This window comes from Lactuca serriola, chromosome 5 (assembly GCF_051521515.1).
Source record: "Lactuca serriola cultivar US96UC23 chromosome 5, Lser_US96UC23_V15, whole genome shotgun sequence".
Classification (NCBI taxonomy): domain Eukaryota; kingdom Viridiplantae; phylum Streptophyta; class Magnoliopsida; order Asterales; family Asteraceae; genus Lactuca; species Lactuca serriola.
The window spans coordinates 239,540,842-239,562,181 of record NC_136412.1 but is presented as its reverse complement, the minus strand read 5'-3'; the positions used below and the strand labels follow the sequence as shown (position 1 = coordinate 239,562,181).

The window sequence follows — 21,340 nt, the reverse complement described above, 5'->3', positions numbered from 1 at the left end:
TGTTTTATATGAAAGTTCCTTATGTTTTTTAAAAGAATCTTAATAACTGGTTTCTTTTTATTTGATCATTTTTGTTTCTCTTTTTAGTTTTGTTCTTTTTTAGTTCAATACATCAACATGTATTTTGATTAAATTGAGTTTTGCATTGCTGTTTCAACAAAAACTTTTTATTGCTAGACTTTTGTTACGATTTCATGGATAGTTGTAAGGGGAATTGCCCTCTAATCACTTTTAGTTGGTGCACAAATGTTGATAGAGGCTTGCTGTGGAGATTGAAAGATAAAGAACCTGGTGAAACTAATAAACCCTAGTTTTTGGTGTTGATTCACTTATGTTTGTTGTTTCTTACAAATTCTGGGGATTCAAGCAGAATGGGATAAAGGAATGTTGTTGTTACTCACCAAGTATGATCATGACTATTTACCGATGCCCACAATCACAAATGACGGGTTTCTATACAAGTAAAGAATCATGTTGTTTCCATAATTATTAGATTGATTTGTTTCAAACATACTTGAAATCTTTCATGTAAGAAAAAACTTAATTAGCTCTTAGAAAGAAAACAGAGGATAGGAACAGGGGAAGAGTGGACGACCCTGACTTTCCTTGTTAAGGTGTCTCCATTGAACATATGTAGTTGATTTTTTTCATTATTTATAGTCGATTCAATCCTTTAAATGGAAAGAGGCATACCTTAACTCCTGCTTCCAAGAGTTGACTCATCTACTTTTCTGCATGTAACTAGTTTTAAACTATTTATATTCTGCAAAGACCATTTCGAATGCTAAAATAAAGATGAACGGCATAAAGGCTAAAAATTTCTTCCGAAGGGCTTACAACAAGTGTAATATTAGCGTATTCCCATGAATTTTGGTCCCAGCTGCACATGAACATGATGCTAGGGGTTGATGCTATAGTTGTGACAGATTAGAGCTACTGTTTCTAGTGCTATTGCATATTTCAGGTTTTATTCATTTATTCAACTTTCTCCATGTTGTGAGCGACTTCAAATACCAAAGAATTGTAACAACCTAAGTTCAGTGACCAAATTGAGTAAAAACATAATTTGTTAGTTGGGTGATTGGGTCTTTCACTCTTCCTTGTTATCCTTTTAAGGGTTTATTGGGTTTTTTTCTTAAATAAAATATTTCAAATCGTCCTAAATAAATCAATTTGATTATAACAAGCCTTGATTTTTAGTTTGAGGTCAAGGCTGAATATAAATACTAAATAGTCATGGTCAAATTGGGGGTAACGATAACACAGTTTTATCTAGGGATGAAAGTGGGTCCAAACCCGGACCGGATGGATCCGGACCCGGAAAACCCAGAAACGGTTAACGGAATTTTGTAGAACCAGAAACCGGACCGGTATATAGGAACCGGTTCTGGGTACGGTACCGGGTAAAGTAGGTCTAGAATCGAAAAACCCGGAAACATCAAAGTGGGTAGGTTGGAACCGGATAAGTGATTTAGAACCGAAAAAACCCGAAAAAGCCGGAATTTTTTGGTAATTATTTACTTGAACTTTGAAAATTTTCATATTGATATCCCGATTCTGAGGGACTGTAACTCATTGAATATAAAACCAAAATTGACAAAATTATAGTCTAAAATTATGTATAAACTCTAAACTACATTCTGGAAAAAACTGCATGTCAATCCGACTTTAAACGAATGAGATATGCATGTGTTAACAATTTTATAGAATACAAAGTACAAAAACATATAGCTAAAAAGTTGAAAATTTTCAGTTTTGATATCCCGACTTCGAAGGACTATAAATCATTGAATATTAAACTAAAAATGACAAAATTATAGTCTAAACTCATCTACAAACTCTAAACTACAAGTTGGAACAAACCACATGTCAATCTGACTTCAAACGAATTAGATATGCATGTTTTAAAACTTTCACAGAATACAAAAAAGCTGAAAAATTAAAAAACTTTTAGCTTTGATATCTCGACTTTGGGGGACTGTAATTCAATGAATATAAAACAAAAAATGAAAAATTTATAGTCTAAAATTATGTATAAACTCTAAGCTACACGTTGGAAAAAAACTACATGTCAATCGGAGTTGAAATGAATGAAATATGCATATTTTAAATGTTTCACAAAAACCGGTTCCGGCCCTAAAAGTGGTTCCAGTTCCAAACACTGGTTCCGGTTTTAAGACCCGGTTTACCCGGACCCGATGGACCCAAACCCAGATTACCCGGACCCTGATAAAGCAAATTTTTAAACCCGGAACCGAAAACGGTTCTATATATTCCGGTTCTAACGGTTCTGGTTCTGGTCCGATTCCGGTTTTCCGGTTCTAAATCTCATCTCTAGTTTTATCCCTTTACACTTGCATTACTGTTGAAACTTGTAAGTATCATGGAGGTTGTGACATAGGACACCATGTTCATGTAAAGCACCATGACTCTTGATGCTTTGACTTTTATTAGCCAACTTTCTAAGACGCCAAATATCGTAAAAACCTGTCGTTTTGGGTTCAAATCAGTTCTTTGAGATTTCCTTAATACTTCATCAGTTCCTTCCATTTCTTCCATTTTTGGGTGATTTTGGATCAGAGAAGTTTTAAGGTATACCACTTTCTTACCTTAATCTTGAACTTCGACATGATTAGGGTTTATAAATTTGGGGATAATTGGTGATTCTTGATGCATGTTGAATCTTTTGTTCTAAAAGTTGTTAAAATTGTTAGGTAACAACAAATACACAAAAGATTTCAGCAATTACGATAGTATGATATATACCATCTAGGTAATGCTAACAAAACTTTTAAAGTAGGATGCTATAACGTCTTGAAGTTTCCTAATTGAAGCGGTGATGTGTATTGAATGGTGGCTTCAGAAGCATTTCCTCTGTACAACAAATCTCACATCAATTGTATCCAATTCCCTAAGTGGAGTTGTGATGTGTGCCTTTTTTGTTTATTTAGATTTTATAGTCGATAATCTTAGTTTTGATCTAAAAGGTATGTTTTAAATGGTCATTCGGCCCTCTTCCACTTGCTCGATCCATTGGCAGGCAGCAGTTTTTCCTTTGTTTTCCAGTCATCCCTTTCTAGATTTTCAACTCTTAAATTTAGTAGTACATGTAGCCACAGGGAAAACACGTATTTATTTATTTGTTCTCCGAACGGAGTAGTATTTGTAGTTAGCAAGAGCTTCAGTTGATCCCCATTAACATTACTATAATTAATTACACATTACACTGAGTTCAATCATCACTTATGCATCATTTTCTACTGCACAAAAACCCTGCAAAGTTGGGCTGGTTATGGAACATTGAGTTCAAGGTGAACTACCAACTATGGAAGTCAGAGGAATAAAAAAATGTGAGATCATCCATATTTTCCAATATTAATGCAATGGGCCCTACCTAAAGTTATTTCTTTCCATGTGAATGATAGGAATTAATATGTGGGGCTGGTACCAGTTATTGCTGAAGATTCAAGTGGACTTAATATCAACTTTTCCATTCCAACACTCTTGTCTCTACTTTAATCAATGGCTTCTTCTTCATCTTCTCCCATGGCTACTGCTCAACCTTGTTTTAGTTATGATGGTTTTTTAAGTTTCCGAGGTGAAGACACCCGTAAGAGTTTAATTTACAGATCATCTCTATACAGCCTTGAAGCAAGCAGGACTCCGCACTTTCCGGGATGATGATGCAATGGAGAGAGGAAAACTGCTGGAGCCAGAGCTAAATAAAGCCATCCATGAGTCAGCACTTTCACCCATTGTCTTCTCCAACGACTATGCATCCTCTGAGCGGCGTCTCAATGAGGTTATGATGATTATTAAGGAACACGAGACTTTGTCCATTAAACATGAAGTTGTACCTGTGTTCTATAAAGTGGAACCATCTGATGTTCGAAATCAAAGAGGAAGCTTTGAAGACACATTTGATGCGTATGATGATAAAATCAACGCAGAGACAGATCTTGAAAAGAAGAAAAAATTGTTGGAGAAGGTGGGGGCATGGAAGGATTCTCTTAGAAAAAGCTGCAATTTTAACAGGAATGGTACTTGGGGATGGGTATATATGTATGCTTCCAGTTATCCTGTATTGGAAAAAATCACTAGTTTGTTACTTAGGATTGGATCTTGATGTAGATCTGACATGCATATGACGTCCTCTATATGGAAACAAGTTAATCCATTGATCCAATAAGCCCATCCTTTTGAATTGATTTATGATCTACATGGATCGGATACATGAAAATATATATATCGAAAATAAAGTTATATAAGTTTTTTGAGAAAAAATAGAAATAAGTTTTTCTTTAACCTTTTTCTTGAATTCAATAAATGTAAATATTTTGAGAAAACTTAATACAACAAAAGAGAAAGATAGGGTACTTGATTTTGAATATTGTATTGTTCAAATAAAGGCGCATCTCTATTAATATGGTACCATTTGTAAAGTAAAAGAATACTATATACGGAGTAAATTTAGATATATATTATGCTTTCTAGGCTTAGTCGGTACGTACAAAGAGAGATATATTTCTCTGTGTATTGTAAAATGAATGTAGTAAAAAAAATATATTACAAATCTAATTGCTTTATCTTTACCTTTAATTGATGTAGGTATGAGAGTCCAAATTCATAATCGACATTATGAGTATTATAAGAAAGAAGCTGGAATACAAGGCCCTATACATTGAGGAGAAAGTAGTGGGAATAAAGGATGACGTTGATGCGATCGAATCATGGTTACAAGATCCTTCACCTGATGCAGTAGTCCTTCTCATTGCAGGGATGGGGGGCATTGGGAAAACAACCATAGCCAAATGCATATTTAACACAAACTCTAGTTTCTATGAGGGCAATTGTTTTCTTGCGGATATTAATAAGATGGTGTCGAATCAAGATAAGGAAATGTGTCGCTTGCAGAGTCAGCTTCTTTCCACAATTTTAAAGAATGATAAGGAAGAAACTATATGGAATGTTCATGAAGGAACCGACAAGGTTATGAAAGTCATATCCAACAAAAAGGTACTTGTCATCCTTGATTATGTTGCAACAAGGAAACAGTTGGATGCATTACTAGGACCGAAAAGGTTTTATCCTGGAAGTAAAGTGATCATAACAACCAGGCACAAGGACTTGTTAACTGCATTCTCAGTTCATCCTCAGGTCCACTCTGTTGGAACATTATCAGCGGATGACGCTATTGAGCTCTTTTGTTTGTATTCCTTTCATCAACATCAACCCGTTAAACCCTACATTAGCCAATCACAAGTATTTGTTCACCATTGCAAGCGCCTTCCTTTGGCTCTTAAAGTATTGGGGTCGTCCTTATGTGGTAAGACAATTGATGAATGGGAAGATACAATGCGCCAGGTGGCAGCCAATCCTGATCCTGTAGAGATTCAGGAAGTTCTAGAAATAAGTTATACAAATTTGAAATGTGACATGGATAAGTCGATATTCTTGCATATTGCTTGTTTCCTTGAGGGTGAGGAAAAAGACTACATTATAAAATTACTGGCCCAATGTGATCTATACACTGTTGTTGGGATCAGGAATCTGATGTACAGATGTCTAGTGTATGTTGAAGATGGGAGAGTGATGATGCATCAGTTAATCAAGGAGATGGGATGAGAAGTTGTTCGCAAGGAATCACCAAAGGAGCCTGGGAAAAGAAGTAGATTGTGGAACCATCAGGATTGTATTGATGTGTTGCAAGACCAATCGTATGTTTTCACAACACCCCTTTTTAATTTGTACAATATTATTAGTTAATTTATCGTGCTTGTAGACCCATCATAGTTTACCTTTTTTTTTGAATTTCTCAATCAGGGTACAGGAAAAGTTGAAGGACCCAGGATTGATCTGCAAAAGACTGAGGAATCTGATTCAACTTCAGCTATAACTATAAATAATCAAAGGAAACATAGCTTAGAAGGCAAAAGAATGCATGGAAATGATGCAAATTTCGAAATTGGTGCGCTGGAAAAGATGAAGAACTTAATGTTACTTCAACTAAACTATGTAATGTTTTTTGGGACATGTAGGAGGACGTTGCCCAGAAAGCTACGATTGTTGAGGTGGCATGGATGTCCTCTAGAAGCTATACTAAGTGAAAGCTGTTTGAAGAAGTTGGTGGTTCTTGACATGAGTCACAACAAACTAAAACGTGTTTGGGATGACTTAGAGGTATGTCTGTCTTCTTGCATCACCTTTTTATTTTCTGACTAAAAATCCTTAATCTTAGCTATTCTGTTAAGCTGACCAAAACCCCTGATTTTCGTCGACTCCCCGGTCTGGAGAGTTTGATCCTTGAAGGTTGTTCAAGTTTGATCAAGGTCGATGAATCGATTACATACCTCAAAGAACTAGCCTTGTTGGATTTAAGTGACTGTAGAAGCTTAAGAGAGTTTCCATGCTTACCCGCATCCATTGTATCACTTCGAACGTCTGGTTGTGTAGTTCTTGGACAGGTTCAAAGCTTGGATTTGGTACTATCATTGTCTGCTTTGGTGGAAATGAATATCTCATATTGCAATCTCTCTGACACTTTTTTCCCAAATGACTGGAGTAGTCTGGTTTTACTGGAGAGGTTGAATATAAGTGGTAACAATATAACTTTCTTACCAAATTGTATTCAAACCCTACCTATACTTTAATTCCTTGGCGTTGAAAATTGTTCAAATATCCAATCAGTTCTAGGTCTGACGAGAGCAATAACTCCTTGGAAAAAGTACAACTTCCAGATAGTCAGACCCAATGAACTACAGGAACTGCCCAAAGTTGTGTGAGATAGAGGGTCGTTGGAAGGTTCGATCAATAGACAAAGTTGATAGGAAAATCATATGCTTTCTGGGCTTAGAAGTAAATGCAAAATCGGGTGAAGGAATGGAGTTGAGTCTTCAGGTGCTTTCTCTTTCTTTGTCTCTGTCCTGGCTAGATTATTTGTTTAATAGGCTAATGCTTAAAATCAAACACAATCATAAATGGTGCTTTCTCTTTCTTTGTCTCAATAGGTATGATAGGTTCATCCCTATTATCATGCAATATCTGTCTCATTTCATCCCTTTGTTCGGCTAACATCGCCCGAATCATGGCTTGCACCCCAGCCATCGTTATTGGTTCTGGTGCTGCTGCTACAACAGGTATTTGCTCAATCACTGGCGGTTGATTCCTGTTTTCATCTGCGTTTCCAACGCCACTCCTTGTTCTCACCATTTTTGATCTACACACCGAATAAGGTGAAATTAGATCCTCATTCACGATAGATATTCAAATCATCCTTATTACTCCGAAACGTTTACATGCTAGTTCTAATAACGTAGGCATACGCTTAGAATTCTACACACATAAGGTTTCCAGATCCGGTCGGCAACAGACCGTAGATCCGAACAATTAATATCATATATGGCAACATATAACATTTAGCACATAAAAGCATTTTAGGCAACTTTCCTAAAATAATCTAGTGCTCGTGTCTATAATATATCAGACACACTTCTCACAATCTCCACTTAGCATTCTAAGTTTAAGTCTAGAAATCCTACAAATTCCTAGTTCGCTTAAACTAATGCTCTGATACCAACTATGACATCCCCAAAATCTCGGCCAGAAAAGACCGATTTCATTTATGCTTTTTAAAATAATTTCAGAGTAAATCCTTTTGATTTAAAAGTGTTGCGGAATTTGTTCCCAAAACAAACATGATAAAATAATATTTATCAAAGCATTTCATCAAGAGATGCATTTTCATTATATAATCAAAACTCGGGATGTCATTTGCCGATACAGACCATAAAGCATAAACGATAACATTACAAGTCATTCAACAAATATATACATATACAGACTTGTAAACAAAACAACTCGATGATTCATCCATCTTACGCCCTTGCGCCACTTCCTGTAATACAAATAAAACTGAGTGGGTCAGGCTTGGGAGCCTGGTGAGCATATAGGGTTTCCAACCCACAATAAATTAATTATATTTAATTTCACCAACCAATCACTATCCCGATTACCCATTCCCGTTATCCTCACTTTACGTCCCTAAAATAACATCTATCTCAAGGGACCTAATCTACGATTTTCATCGGGACGGACATTACTGCTAAGGGGTTTCCTCAACAATAGATATCCTAAAGGCAACCATGAGGGGGATAGAGTACACCGGTGAACACATCGTTCACAACACCTACATGTTATGAACCTGCTAGCGTTCCATTGGACTGTCTAGAAAGAATCCGTGGTCGTTATCCATACTCCGCTGAATAACTAGATCAACAACAACAACAACATCGAGGCCTCTCATCTGTTTATTACACACCAACTATCTACCCATGTTCTACCCAACATATTAGTAGATAAAAATATATATTTTTATACATAGTTTAAAACCTGTATATCATTTTCCTTCAATACATATTCCACATAACAGATGAGGCACACCCACATAACACGTATTTCATAGAAAATAAATCAGATCTATGAGATAGAAGAGAATGAATTTACATTCACACATATAACAACAAAATTATACACATAAACAACAATATACTTAATACACTCAAACCATACTTGTATTATTATCGTGTTTATGAAAGGTAGTATACACTCACTCGATCAGAAGACGATCAGACAGCACTACGGCTTGTAGAAGTAGTAATCCTCAGCAGATCTGGAAGATCTCTACAAAAATCGAACTTCTCGTGGGCAGAGCTTCGGCTCGGAAATCGCACCTCTCGGGATCTTCGGGATCTCGGGACTTGCTTCGGGGCTCGAGAATAATACCGGGGCTTTGGGGTATTTGTGGCACGCAAATCGATGCAAAACGGGAGAGAGAAAAGAGAAAAATAGCAAAGGAGTCGGCTGCCCTCGCATCCTATTTATAGGAGGCTGGAGCCTCGGAGTACGCGGGGCGTACTGCGTTACGCGGGGCGTACTGCCTCAGAATCGTCATTGTTTACGTATCCGAAGAACTCGAGTGCGAGGCGTGTCATGCTTCGCTGTACGCGGGGCGTACGCTAGTACGCTGGGCGTACTTCGGATGAGTCCGATGACTCCTCTTCGGATAATGCCGGATTTAATAATTAAATTTAATTATTAATTATTTAATAAACTTCGAAAATTCATATCTTCTTCATACGAACTCCGTTTTCGACGTTCTTTATATCCACGCGTAGGTAAGACTACGCTCTACAACTTTCGTTTAGACTCCATCGGCTAATTTTGACTTTATTTTTATTATTTATTTTTAATGGCCGGGACAGAAAAACTTCGTTATAAATTCATAACTTCTTTGTTTGACGTCCGTTCTCGCCTAACTTTTCATCGCTTCGATACCAACAACGAGACCTTCGATCCTCGTTTAGATTGCTTCGGCTAAAAACCGCTCGATCTCAAATCGAGTATTTCAGGCTGCATACCGCTAAGCCGAAACTTCGATAAATCATAACTTCTTCATACGAAGTCAGATTTGGGCGTTCTATATATATTCGGAAATCTCGTTTCAACTACTACAACATTAACCAAAGATATCAAGTTCATTTTACACTTTAATTTTGACGCTTATTTTTATTCTTAATTAATCAAACCACATAATTAAGCAATTAAGCACAAAACACATAATACTCAAATAATACACTTCTATTATTTCAAAACGGGTTACAAAGGTTAACCTAGACTATTATATCAACATTAATGACAAGCCCAGAAACACATGCGTTACATATTTGTTTTTTTAATTTTAAATTTTTTTTAATGATTTTAAGTTATTAAAAATAAGAGTATACCCACCACCCTCCTCCTCATATCTCTCTTTTTGTATGTATCTCTCTTTCTTTATATCAGTTAATTCATTTGCTTCTTCTCCCCCAACACGACACCCACCAAAACCAGTCAACACCACCATCACCGGTGTTGAAAGACTTCACCGGAATTTGACACACGTTGATTAACCAGACTCCACTAGTGATGGATCCATCTCTCCTTCCCCCATCTCTATACAAAAGGCTATAGATGACGGAGGCAAGTCTTGTTTTTCGAGAAGTTGCAGCTCCGACAAGCACTAACCGATAATCTGTTATCCTCTGTCGGCATTCAGGTGAAACAAAAGAAATTGGATGTTGAAGTCGTCAGAAAACATAGACGACGAGAGAGAACCAGTGTACTAAACCCAAAAACTTGGATATGGTGGTTTTATGGCCTTCTCCCTTTTGATCACTCTACTCCTCCTGTACCCTCTCCGAAGAGATCTGTCCTTTCTCCAACCACTGTTCACCGCCACCAACAAAAGGGAAACCAACAAACCGCTGATGGAGGAAGAGGAACGAATATGTGCATAAACAAAGTTAAGGTTTTCTAACGACGGAGCTATGGTTTTTCGTCGGATCTGGTGGTATAATGGTCGCCGGTGAGGGTATGAATGGTAAGGGGTGACAGTGTCGGACTCGGTGGCAGTGAAGGGAGGTGACAATGATGAACGTCGGTAGTGGGAGATGGGTGTTATGATGACACCGGTCTCATTATGCAGATCTGGAAATGAAAAGATGGTTGTCTGGCAGATGGAGGTCCAACAGTTTTGTGGCCTTCTCCCTTTTGATCACTCTACTCCTACTGTACCCTCTCCAAAGAGATATGTCCTTTCTCCGACCACTGTCCACCGCCACCAACAAAAGGGAAACCGACAAACCGCTGATGGAGAAAGAGGAACGAATATGTTCATAAACAAAGTTAGGGTTTTCTAACGGCGGAGCTATGGTTTTTTCGTCGGAGCTGGTGGTATAATGGTTGCCGGTGAGCGTATGAATGGTAAGGGGTGACAGTGTCAGACTCGGTGGCAGTGAAAAGAGGTGACAATGATGAACGCCAGTAGTGGGAGAAGGGTGTTATGATGACACCAGTCTCATTATGCAGATCTGTAAATGAAAAGATGGTTGTCCGGCAGGTGGAGGTCCAACAGATGGTGGTCGGTAGGTGGTAGGGTGAGATATATATATATATATATATATATATATATATATATATATATATATATATATATATATATATATATAGAGAGAGAGAGAGAGAGAGAGAATATAAGTGAGTGGGGGTAAAGGTGAGTATGAGGGATGGGGTAGGTGTTATTTCTTTTTTCTTTTAATAATAAGAAATTAAAAAGGAAATTAATAAAAGAAATATAAGAGTATATCCGTCTTTTTAAGTTGGGTGTGGACCAAAACCACACAAAAATGTCAATCATAGGGACCAAAATCGCAAAAAGTATTCAAAATTGGACTAATGATGCATCAACATTTCGCTTTGAACCAAAAGTACATAAATTTACCAACCATAGAGATCGTTTTTGCAATTTTGTCTTTCTTTTTTTGTTGTATATTAAATCCACCCATTTTTAATATTATACTTTCCATGGACCAATGACCTAAGATCATTCTCATTCATAACCAAAATGAACCTAACTATATATTAAAAAATTAATTTATCTCTATTCCATATATACAACCCAATTAAACTTAAACTTTTACTCTCATTAGCAATCTAACAAAACCCAAATTTTTAGCATAAAAAATAATAAAAAATATATCAATAGTAGTCTCTATTTATATATAGACAAAAATAAATTATGAATTTTAATATATATTTTTTTTATTTTCAACCAATAAAACATATTTTCTAAAATTATTAAGTTTGTTAGATAATAAAAGTAAACGACATCATGAATTGTGCCAACCAACTTGAGTTTACTCCACCCAACGGGGTTGGCGGGTTTTATGTCTCTTTTCTATGACATTTTGATTTTCTTTTGGGAAAATGACTCTTGAGGGTAATTAACTTTTGCGTTTGTACTCATTTGGTCATTTTTCTTTTTTATTGTATTCAATATACCATCGAACTTGTTGTTGGTGTTTACCATAGCCCTTTTGACTGACATTTGACCTGTGATAGCCGGTCAAAGGGTTATGGTGAACACAAACAACAAGTTCGATGGTATATTGAGTACAAAAAAAGGAAAGGGACCAAATGAGAACAAACGCAACAGTTGGTTACCCTCCTGATTCATTTTCTCTTTACTCATTTACAGCAAATCGCACGTCATCTCCTACTGAAATTAATGACTATGAGATTCATTATTGTTTCTCTTCAAAACATAACTCACGAAAGGATATTATTCATGCATGTACAACTTTGTAATGCATTTGAATATTTATTAGGGGAATCTTGACTAAGCAGGCGCATTTCATGACTACATTTACATTTGGAATCAAATGATTTATTGTATCATGGATTCTAGACAAGTTTACAAACGAGTGGAATCATAAGTGCTGTGATTTTTGAGCTTACTTAGCTTTAAGATCGAACTCATGGGATAAGATACAACATCAATATGTACAATATCATGTTGCTTTTGTAGACACATCACTATAATATTGTACATATTGATGTTGTATCTTATCCCATGAGTCCGATCTTAAAGCTAAGTAAACTCAAAAATCACAGCACTTGTGAATCCACTCGTTTGTAGACTTGTCTAGAATCCATGATACAATAAATCATTTGATTAGAAATGTAAATGTAGTCATGAAATGCGCCTGCTTAGTCAAGATTTCCCTAATAAATATCCAAGAGCATTACAAAGTTGTACATGTATGAATAATGTCCTTTCGAAGGTTATGTTTTGAAGATAAGCAAGAATGAATCTCATAAAGTCATTAATATCAGTAGGAGATGATGTGAGATTTGTTGTAAATTTTAAAGAGAAAATAAATCAGGAGGGTAACCAACTGTTGCGTTTGTTCTCATTTGGTCCCTTTCCTTTTTTTTTTTTACTCAATATAGCATCGAACTTGTTGTTTGTGTTCACCATAACCCTTTGACCGGCTATCACAGGTCAAAAGCCAGTCAAAAGGGCTATGATAAACACCAACAACAAGTTCAATGGTATATTGAATACAAAAAAAAATGACCAAATAAGTACAAACGCAAAAGTTAATTACCCTCAAGAGTCATTTTCCTTTTTCTTTTTGAGTAATTAAATTATTTTTTATTTTTATTTCTATAAATCTTGCTAACAAACTAAATAATATAATATGTGTTATATTAATGTATTAAAATATGATGGAAAAAAAATAACCACCCAACTAAAATAATTGGTCAGAGTAGTCTAAACATTTCTATCATCACGACAACGAAGGAACGAAGTCAGGACTCAGGAACACGTACCACCACCACTAACAGGAATTGCGATTTTACTGCTTTACGATTTCTTAGGGTTTTTTTTTTATAGCTTGTCTTCCATTTTCAAAGTAAGTGGATTTGTTTCTTAGTTTCTTGGTTCTTAATTTCGAATTTAAGAGTTTTTTTTAGTGTCTAATTTTAGGGGATTTGCTTCTTGCGTCAGATGTTATGTTAACCCACTTATGTCATTCATATGATCCTTTAGTCAGCCCTAATTGTTATGTTTGAATCGATTATCTGTTATGGTGGTACTTTTTAAAGTATTTTGCTTGCTCGATAAATAAATAGAGTCGTGTAATCACATATAGGTTAATTGTTGCCCAATTAATGGGTTGTGGTGGTACTTGGCGATCGGTGGCGCCCTAATTGTTATGTTTAACGTTAATGAGTGTATTTTTAAGAGATGAAGTTTGTCATTAGTGTTCCAATCACTGCTATGTTATGTTTTCTGTTTAACCGACTGATAAAAGACAATTGATTCCTTTGTGATTAGCTTATCGTTGTAATTTAACCTACTGCTACTGCAAGTTTTTTGGGTAATCAAACCAGATACCCAACCTGAACAAATACCCGATATACCCGAAACCTAATAACTGAATTTCAATACAGTTCGGTTATCAGCTATGTTTTTTATTTGGAAATACCCAATCAACACCCCTAGTTGTGGAAGTCAGAGGAAAAATGCAGGCACTTGCTAAGTCAATCATTTTGTAGTGTGTTTTTGTGAAGCAACAAAGCTCTTTATTGAACCCAATTCAAAACAAAAGACATACCATAGTGACCAAATTTATAATTTACTTGAGAATGAAAGATGTTACGATAACAATACAATGGGCCCTACCTAAAGATTTTGTTTTCATGTGAGTAATAAGAAAAATATATGTCGTGTAGGTACCAGTTGGGTTCAAGTGGACTTAATATCGACTTCTCCATTCCAACATTCATGTCTCTACTTTGATCAATGGCTTCTCATTCCATGGCTACTGCTCAACCTTGTTCTAGTTATGGTGTTTTTTTAAGTTTCCGAGGTGAAGACACTCGTGATGGTTTTACAGATCATCTCTATACAGCCTTGACTCAATCAGGAATCCGTACTTTCCGGGATGATGCAACGGAGAGAGGAAAACTGCTGAAGCCAGAGCTGAAGAAAGCCATCCACAATGCTGCAATATCACTCATTGTCTTCTCAAAAAACTATGCATCCTCCAAGTGGTGTCTCGATGAGGTTTTGATGATTATTGAAGAACACAAGACTTCAACCTGTAAACATGAAGTTATACCTGTATTCTATAAAACAGACCCATCTGATGTCCGAAATCAAACAGGAAGCTTTAAAGAAGCATTTGATGCGTATGATGATGAAATCAAGGCAGAAACAGACCTTGAAAAGAAGAAAGAATTGCTGGAGAAGGTGGGGGCATGGAGATATTCTCTTAAAGAAGCTGCAAACTTCACAGGAATGGTATTTAAAGATGGGTATGCATGCTTCCTTTTATCCTGTATAGAAAAAATCACTAGTGTGTTACTTAGGATTGGATCTTGATCCAGATCTCACATGAGATCCATTTATATGGAAACGAGCTACTCCATTCATCCAATAAATCGGTCATGTTGGATTAATCTGTTTTCTGTGTGGTTTGGACTTTGGACCCATGAAAAGTTTATAAATAAATAATAAATAATATTTTTAGGAAAAAAGAAAAAATATATTTTCTTCGAGGTAAAGATTAGATTGAATTTTGTTTATCGAAGATTTGTATTGTTGAAATAAAGATACATTTTTATTCATATGATGCTTTTTGTATCGTGAAAAAGTATTTTATATGAAACAATTTAGTTTTTATGCTTTGTAGGCTTACATGATACGAAGAGAGATGTATTTTTATGTGTAAGTTAAACTAGATGTAGTAACAACTATGTTACAAATGTAATCGTTTTAACTTGATCTTTCTAGGTACGAGTCCAAATTCATAATCAACATTGTGAATGTTGTAAGAAAGAAACTGGACTACAAATCCCTTTACATTGAGGAGAAACTAGTGGGAATAGAGAATGGGGTTGCTGAGATTGAATCATGGTTACAAGATCCATCACCTGATGCAGTAGTCCTTGTGATTGATGGGATGGGAGGCATTGGGAAATCAACCTTAGCCAAATGCATATTTAACTTAAACTCACGTAACTATGATGCCAGTTGCTTTCTGGCAGATATTAATGAGACCTCAGATCAACCCGGTGGATTGCTTCGCTTGCAAAGTCAGCTTCTTTCCAATATTTTGAAAAGTGAAAAGGAAGAAATGATATGGAACATTCATGAAGGAACCAATAAGATTGAAAATGCCATACACATGAAAAAGGTACTTGTTATCCTTGATGATGTTGCAACATTAAAACAGTTGGATGTGTTACTAGGACCTAAAAGGTTCGCCCCTGGAAGTAAAGTGATGATAACAACTAGGCACAAGTGGTTGTCAACCGCCTTCACAGTTCATCCTAAGGTTCACTCTGTTAAAACATTATCCACGGATGATGCTGTTGAGCTCTTTAGTTTTTATGCCTTTCATCAAGATCAATCCAATCAGCCCTACATTTTCAAGTCAGATCCATTTGTTCGTTATTGCACAGGTCTTCCTTTGGCTCTCAAAGTATTGGGTTCTTCCCTACGTGGAAAGACGAATGATGAATGGGAAGATACAATGCACAAGCTGGCAGCAATTCCTCATCCCGGGGTTCAGAATGTTCTAAAAATAAGTTATGAGACTTTGGAAGATGACACGGTTAAAGATTTATTCTTGCATATTGCTTGTTTCTTTGAGGGTGAGGAAAAAGACTACATTGTGAAGTTATTGGACCAATGTGATCTATACCCTGTGGGTGGGATCAAGAATCTTATGGATAGATGTCTACTATATATTGAAGATGAGAGAGTGATGATGCATCAATTGATCAAGGAGATGGGACGAGGTGTTGTTCGCCAGGAATCACCAAAGAATCCTGGAAAAAGAAGTAGACTGTGGCATCATGACGACTGTTTCAATGTGTTGCAAAGCCATTCTGTATGTTTACACACCCCTTTCATGTATCATTACTTAAATTTATCGTGTGTGTTAAGCCATATATATATATATATATATATATATATATATATATATATATATATATATATTTGATAAAGAGTCGATCAGTCAAAGAAATTTATTCATTTTCTGAATTAGGGTACAAACAAAGTAGAGGGATTCATGCTTGATATGCAAAAGATCAAGGAAACTAAATCAACACATGGGTTTGAAGCCTATCTTGGGAAAAGAATGCATGGAAATGATGCAAATTTCAAAATTGGTGCACTGGAAAAGATGAAGAACCTAATGCTGCTTCAACTAAACTATGTAACGTTTTCTGGGAGATACAAGAAACTGCCAAAAAAGTTACGATGGTTGAGTTGGCATGGATTTTCTTTAAAAGCTATACCATGTGACATTTCTTTGGAGAAGCTGGTGGTTCTCGACATGAGTTACAGCAAACTAAAGCGAGTCTGGGATGGCTACAAGGTATAATACCTTCTTACATCACATTTTCATTTATATGAAAGGGTCTTTATATGAGAGTGGTGTTTTCATGTTGCAGTTTATCGGATCACTAAAAATCCTGAAGCTTAGCTATTCTGTTGAGCTAATCGAAACCCCTGATTTTTCTGGACTCCCTGGTCTTGAGAGCTTGATCCTGAAAGGCTGTTCGGGTTTAATCCGGGTTGGAGAATCGATTTCATACCTTAAAGAACTAGTCTTGTTGGATCTAACCAATTGTAGAAGCTTAAGAGAGTTTCCATGCTTACCTACATCCATTGTATCGCTTCAAATGTCTGGTTGCCCATTCCTTGGAGTTCTTGGATGCATCCAAAGCTTTGGTTCACGTCCATCTGCATCATTTTCTTTTTTGACGAAAGCAAATTTCTCATTTTGCAATCTCTTTGATAATTCCTTCCCAAATGACTGGAGTGGTCTCGTCTCACTTAAAGATTTGAATATAAGTGGCAACTATGTCACTTCCTTACCAAACTGTATTCAAACCCTACCTACAATACAGAAGCTCAGTGTTGAAAGGTGTTCAAAAATCCAATCAATTCTAGGTCTCCCAGAATTTGTCCATACATTGTATGCCAACTACAATAAGTCGTTGGAAAAAGTACAGCCTGCAAAAACTTCCATGACCGCAGTCTACCAACATAACTGCCCAAAATTGTGCGAAGTGGAGGGTCGTTATAAGCTTCAATCACTAGATAAAGTTGATAGAAAAATCGTACGTTGTTTGGGTTTAGAAGAATCAAATGCAGGTGAAAGAACAGACTTGTGTCTTCAGGTTCTTTCTCTTTCTCTCTCTTGTTGGTTTGTATGTTTCTTCTAGGCTAAATAACAAGAGTTTGGTATATTCACAGGTGTTACATGAGTTTGGTATATTCAGCACCTATGTTCCAGAGAAACAGATCCCTTCGTTCTTCATGTATAAAAAAAAGGGCAAACAAATTTCATTCAAAGTTCCTTGGCATCAAAATAATTGGACAATAATTGGCTTTAATATGTGTGTCGTGTTCTATTATTTAAACAAATGCCATCCTTTTTTGGAGATTGAAGTTTATAATAAGACTGAGCATGTGTGGTGGACATACCAAAAAAAGAATCAAGAAATCCCTAGGACCGTGGAAAAGCTCGCATGGTTAAGCTTTTGGAGGTGTGGCAATCTATTGGAGGCTGGAGATGAGATTTTTATACGCGTCATTATGGGTCCAGGTGTAGTGGAGGAATGTTGTATAAACTTAATATATGAAGGCAATGACGAACAGCAATTACTTGATGAGGAAACAAAAAAGGTTCATCTTGTCAATGCATCTGATCAAATGTTGTGGACAGACAGAATGAATAGAGATATATCAAATTTTGTTTTTAGGGGGAAGAGGCTTGATGGGGAAACAAAACAGGTTCATCTTGTCAATGCATCTGATCATATGTTGTGGACAGACAAAATGAATAGAGATGTACCGAATTTTGTTTTTAGAGGGAAGAGGTTTGATTTCTTCAATAATAAATGGCCTTTGTAAATTCTAACTATTTTCCGTGTCACATCTGAAGTGCATGGGTGGCTACAAACTCATAATAGAATAATAAAGGTTATACAAGTTTTTAAACAGTGTGTTTTTATGAACATTTATTCCTTTTTAAGTATGATTTTTCTTGTCTCTTTGCCCAAAAGAGTGCCTTTTTGGTAAGGCAGGAAAGAGCAGCCAGGGGCTATGTATGAGTCAGCCGTTTTGGCAGCTGGACGACAGCAAAAGTAGTCAGTTTTAGTGACGGTCGACACCACACACTTCAATTTTAGCCATGAAATCAGATTTGGGAGGTAAAATTTTAATTCCTCAGAAGTTTCTAATTAGGGACTTAAGGATTGCTGGTTACATGTTAGAAATTGGTTCGGAGTTATGAAACATGTTTGGTTATGAGTTTAAAACAACAAAGCTTCAAGTAATAGAAAGATTATCATTTTAGTCGAACACAACATTTGCTTTCTTTGATGGTCAAACATTAGACATAAATTGAAATTGCAGATATATATTATATCTTATACTATATTATAAAGCATATTAGTCATATTTTGAATTTTAAGAAGTATAAGTTATAAATTATTTTTGTACAAATCAATTATGTAATAGATAACTCATTAATACTTGTCAAAATTTGAAGATTTGAATTAAGGAAAGTAATTAAGAAATTTAATTTGGATTAAATGAAGAGTATAAAATATTAAATTCATGCTTAAACTAAACATCAATATTAATTAATTTTAGTTAATAGTATAATCACACAATATAAACATAATTAATAAACATAAATATTTTATATAAAGTTATAATTTTTTATTTTATAATAACTAATAATTATTTCCCCATAAGAAACTATTTATCACCATTGTTTTGTGCGGGGCGCGCGCACACACACACACACACACACACACACACACACACATATATATATATATATATATATATATATATATATATATATATATATATATAAAAGCTCAAATAAAAACAGTAAGTAGTGTGAGAACTTAAAAACACTAGGTTTATGTTATTATTCTGTAATGAATGTTGTATATGTATATTATTGAAGTAATTCTAATATGAATATTAACATTTGATTTTAAATATATATACATACATATATATATATATATATATATATATATATATATATATATATATATATATATATTCATTAGAATGTTATTATTCTATTATAAATTTATGTATGTGCATTTTTATAGTAAATTATAATTTTAGTTTTAACATGTGAATATTCATTTTTTCATTGCTAAATAATGACATAAAGTTGTGCATACAAATATATATATAGAGTCAAGATCAAATAAGAAGGAAATTTTTGGTAGAAAGGTAAGAAGTTTTTTTTCTACATATTTTTTTCGCGAAATGAATCATTAGATAATTCAATTGTAAGATGATTCACAAGAAAAAATTCTCAAAAAAATATCTCGATGATTCATTTATACAATGATTTTGTTGTTATTCACTAAAATTGTCACAAAAGTGAATTTTTTCTTAATTTACTTAAAAATGAATCATAAAGATGTTTTTTGGAGAATTTTTTCTTGTGAATCATCTTACAAATGAATCATCTAGTGATTCATTTCTTTTGTTCGTCAAAAAAATATGTAGAAAAAAAACTTCTTACCTTCCTACCAAAAAAAATTTCTTACCGGATCTATATATATATATATATATATATATATATATATATATATATATATATATATATATATAGACCAATCATTAATTAATTTTTTTTGACTTTTTAATTAATTAGCTAGGGGTAGTTTTGGTATAAAGAATTTATCTTTCTAAATGTCAGGCTAATTAACTTTAAATAGACTCTCTCTCTCTCTCACGTCTCTTACATATGTCCGCTTGAACCCTAACCAGCCTCCAAGTTGCCATTCTGGTAACTCACTCTAATGCTCAGCTCTCCATAGTGGACAAACCCTTGGTGCTCACCAATACCACTGCCGAGAACCACCTATTTTATCTTCGTCTGTCAAGAAGCAATGGTGTCATCAAAAATACATCATCCTTCGGCCACTGACAAAACTCCATCGACAATGTTTCAGTTCGTCAAGCAACTGTATTCATCTGTGCACCGCCATCAACAACTAGTTAATCGAGGCAACCCTCCAAGTCGTCGCTCATAACATGCTCCTCCTACGCTCCTATATTCATCGCACAGCAAGAAGAATTAAATATTTTTTCCTGGAATTTTGATTGATTAAAGGAGAAGGGGTAAATATCTATTTATCTGGTGTTATTTGATGGAAGAGAAAGAATAAGATATACCAATTTTGATGATTTCTTTTTGTTCCTTTATGCACACAAACCATAAGAAAACAGTTCTAGTAAGCAATATAAATGTAATTATATACTTCAGTTTAAAAAAAAATGAAACTAAAAACCATATATAATCGTCTTTTGCGTAGAATGCACCATGAATTATGGATCCTCTACATTCAAATCACATACATATATTTTAATTGCAATACAATGGACATTCAACCACTAATTAATGATAATATTTTAATGTATAATTGTACTACAATCAAGAATCATCAATTTATTTATTTTATGATATGGTCATGGTTTGAATTTTGAATTACCTTTTTGACACCCTAGTTTTGATACTTTAATTTTAAAACTATATTCATAAACCAATCATCTTTAAGATGAAATAATTGAGTTTCTTATATTAACACATTGATGATTTTGATTTAAATCCAACTAATTGTATTATTATTCTTTTTCAGGTCATGAACATGTTAGTCATTCTTTTTGCTTGTAATTCTCATGGATAACATTTTCACTAGAATTTGATTTTTATTTAACTTTCGGTCTACAGGATCATTGGATGAAAAATGGATCTTCTTCTTTGCGTTCTCATACGTTCATATAAATTTTGTTGAAGAAAGATCATGTGTTCATGGACATTAGAATCGTTTTTGTATAAACTTACCCAAAAATATGACAAATTCTTGAAGAATGACTAGTAAAATTAGAAAT

General features: G+C 34.9%; 2 protein-coding genes and 1 pseudogene across 5 annotated transcripts; all 3 read left to right on the top strand.

The window, feature by feature from the left end:
• The first annotated feature begins 3,450 nt into the window (after nucleotides 1–3,450).
• LOC145053811 (TMV resistance protein N-like) lies at nucleotides 3,451–4,763 on the top strand (annotated as a pseudogene). Its single transcript, XR_013684609.1, has 2 exons — nucleotides 3,451–4,062; nucleotides 4,609–4,763. The product of XR_013684609.1 is annotated as a TMV resistance protein N-like (transcript).
• LOC145050299 (disease resistance protein RUN1-like) lies at nucleotides 4,639–6,650 on the top strand. The gene is made up of 4 exons (XM_078998574.1): nucleotides 4,639–5,589; nucleotides 5,824–5,996; nucleotides 6,039–6,180; nucleotides 6,252–6,650. The coding sequence occupies exons 1-4, from the start codon at nucleotides 4,639–4,641 to the stop codon at nucleotides 6,648–6,650; spliced, it is 1,665 nt and encodes a 554-aa protein (XP_078854700.1).
• On the top strand, nucleotides 5,850–18,406 carry LOC145053810 (disease resistance protein RUN1-like). 3 transcript variants are annotated; one of them, XM_079001914.1, is made up of 8 exons: nucleotides 5,850–6,597; nucleotides 6,688–6,897; nucleotides 7,008–7,136; nucleotides 14,119–14,703; nucleotides 15,182–16,283; nucleotides 16,443–16,775; nucleotides 16,852–17,583; nucleotides 17,660–18,320. In XM_079001914.1, the coding sequence occupies exons 4-8, from the start codon at nucleotides 14,189–14,191 to the stop codon at nucleotides 18,317–18,319; spliced, it is 3,342 nt and encodes a 1,113-aa protein (XP_078858040.1). In that variant the 5' UTR covers nucleotides 5,850–6,597; nucleotides 6,688–6,897; nucleotides 7,008–7,136; nucleotides 14,119–14,188; the 3' UTR covers nucleotide 18,320. The 3 variants fall into 3 exon arrangements, with proteins under 3 accessions (XP_078858040.1, XP_078858042.1, XP_078858039.1); XM_079001916.1 differs by having other exon boundaries at nucleotides 5,850–6,897; XM_079001913.1 differs by lacking the exons at nucleotides 5,850–6,597; nucleotides 6,688–6,897; nucleotides 7,008–7,136 and adding an exon at nucleotides 13,148–13,295 and having other exon boundaries at nucleotides 17,660–18,406.
• Nucleotides 18,407–21,340: the final 2,934 nt, after the last annotated feature.

Bases quoted from the DNA above. Each gene is read 5' to 3' on its own strand.
- LOC145053810 (XM_079001913.1), top strand. From the start codon at position 14,189: ATGGCTTCTCATTCCATGGCTACTGCTCAACCTTGTTCTAGTTATGGT. The intron at 14,704-15,181 runs GTATGCATGCTT...TGATCTTTCTAG, and splicing joins GGAATGGTATTTAAAGATGG to GTACGAGTCCAAATTCATAA. The intron at 17,584-17,659 runs GTTCTTTCTCTT...GTATATTCACAG, and splicing joins GAACAGACTTGTGTCTTCAG to GTGTTACATGAGTTTGGTAT.
- LOC145050299 (XM_078998574.1), top strand. From the start codon at position 4,639: ATGAGTATTATAAGAAAGAAGCTGGAATACAAGGCCCTATACATTGAG. The intron at 5,590-5,823 runs GTGATGATGCAT...TTTCTCAATCAG, and splicing joins TGTATGTTGAAGATGGGAGA to GGTACAGGAAAAGTTGAAGG. The intron at 6,181-6,251 runs GTATGTCTGTCT...TATTCTGTTAAG, and splicing joins GTGTTTGGGATGACTTAGAG to CTGACCAAAACCCCTGATTT.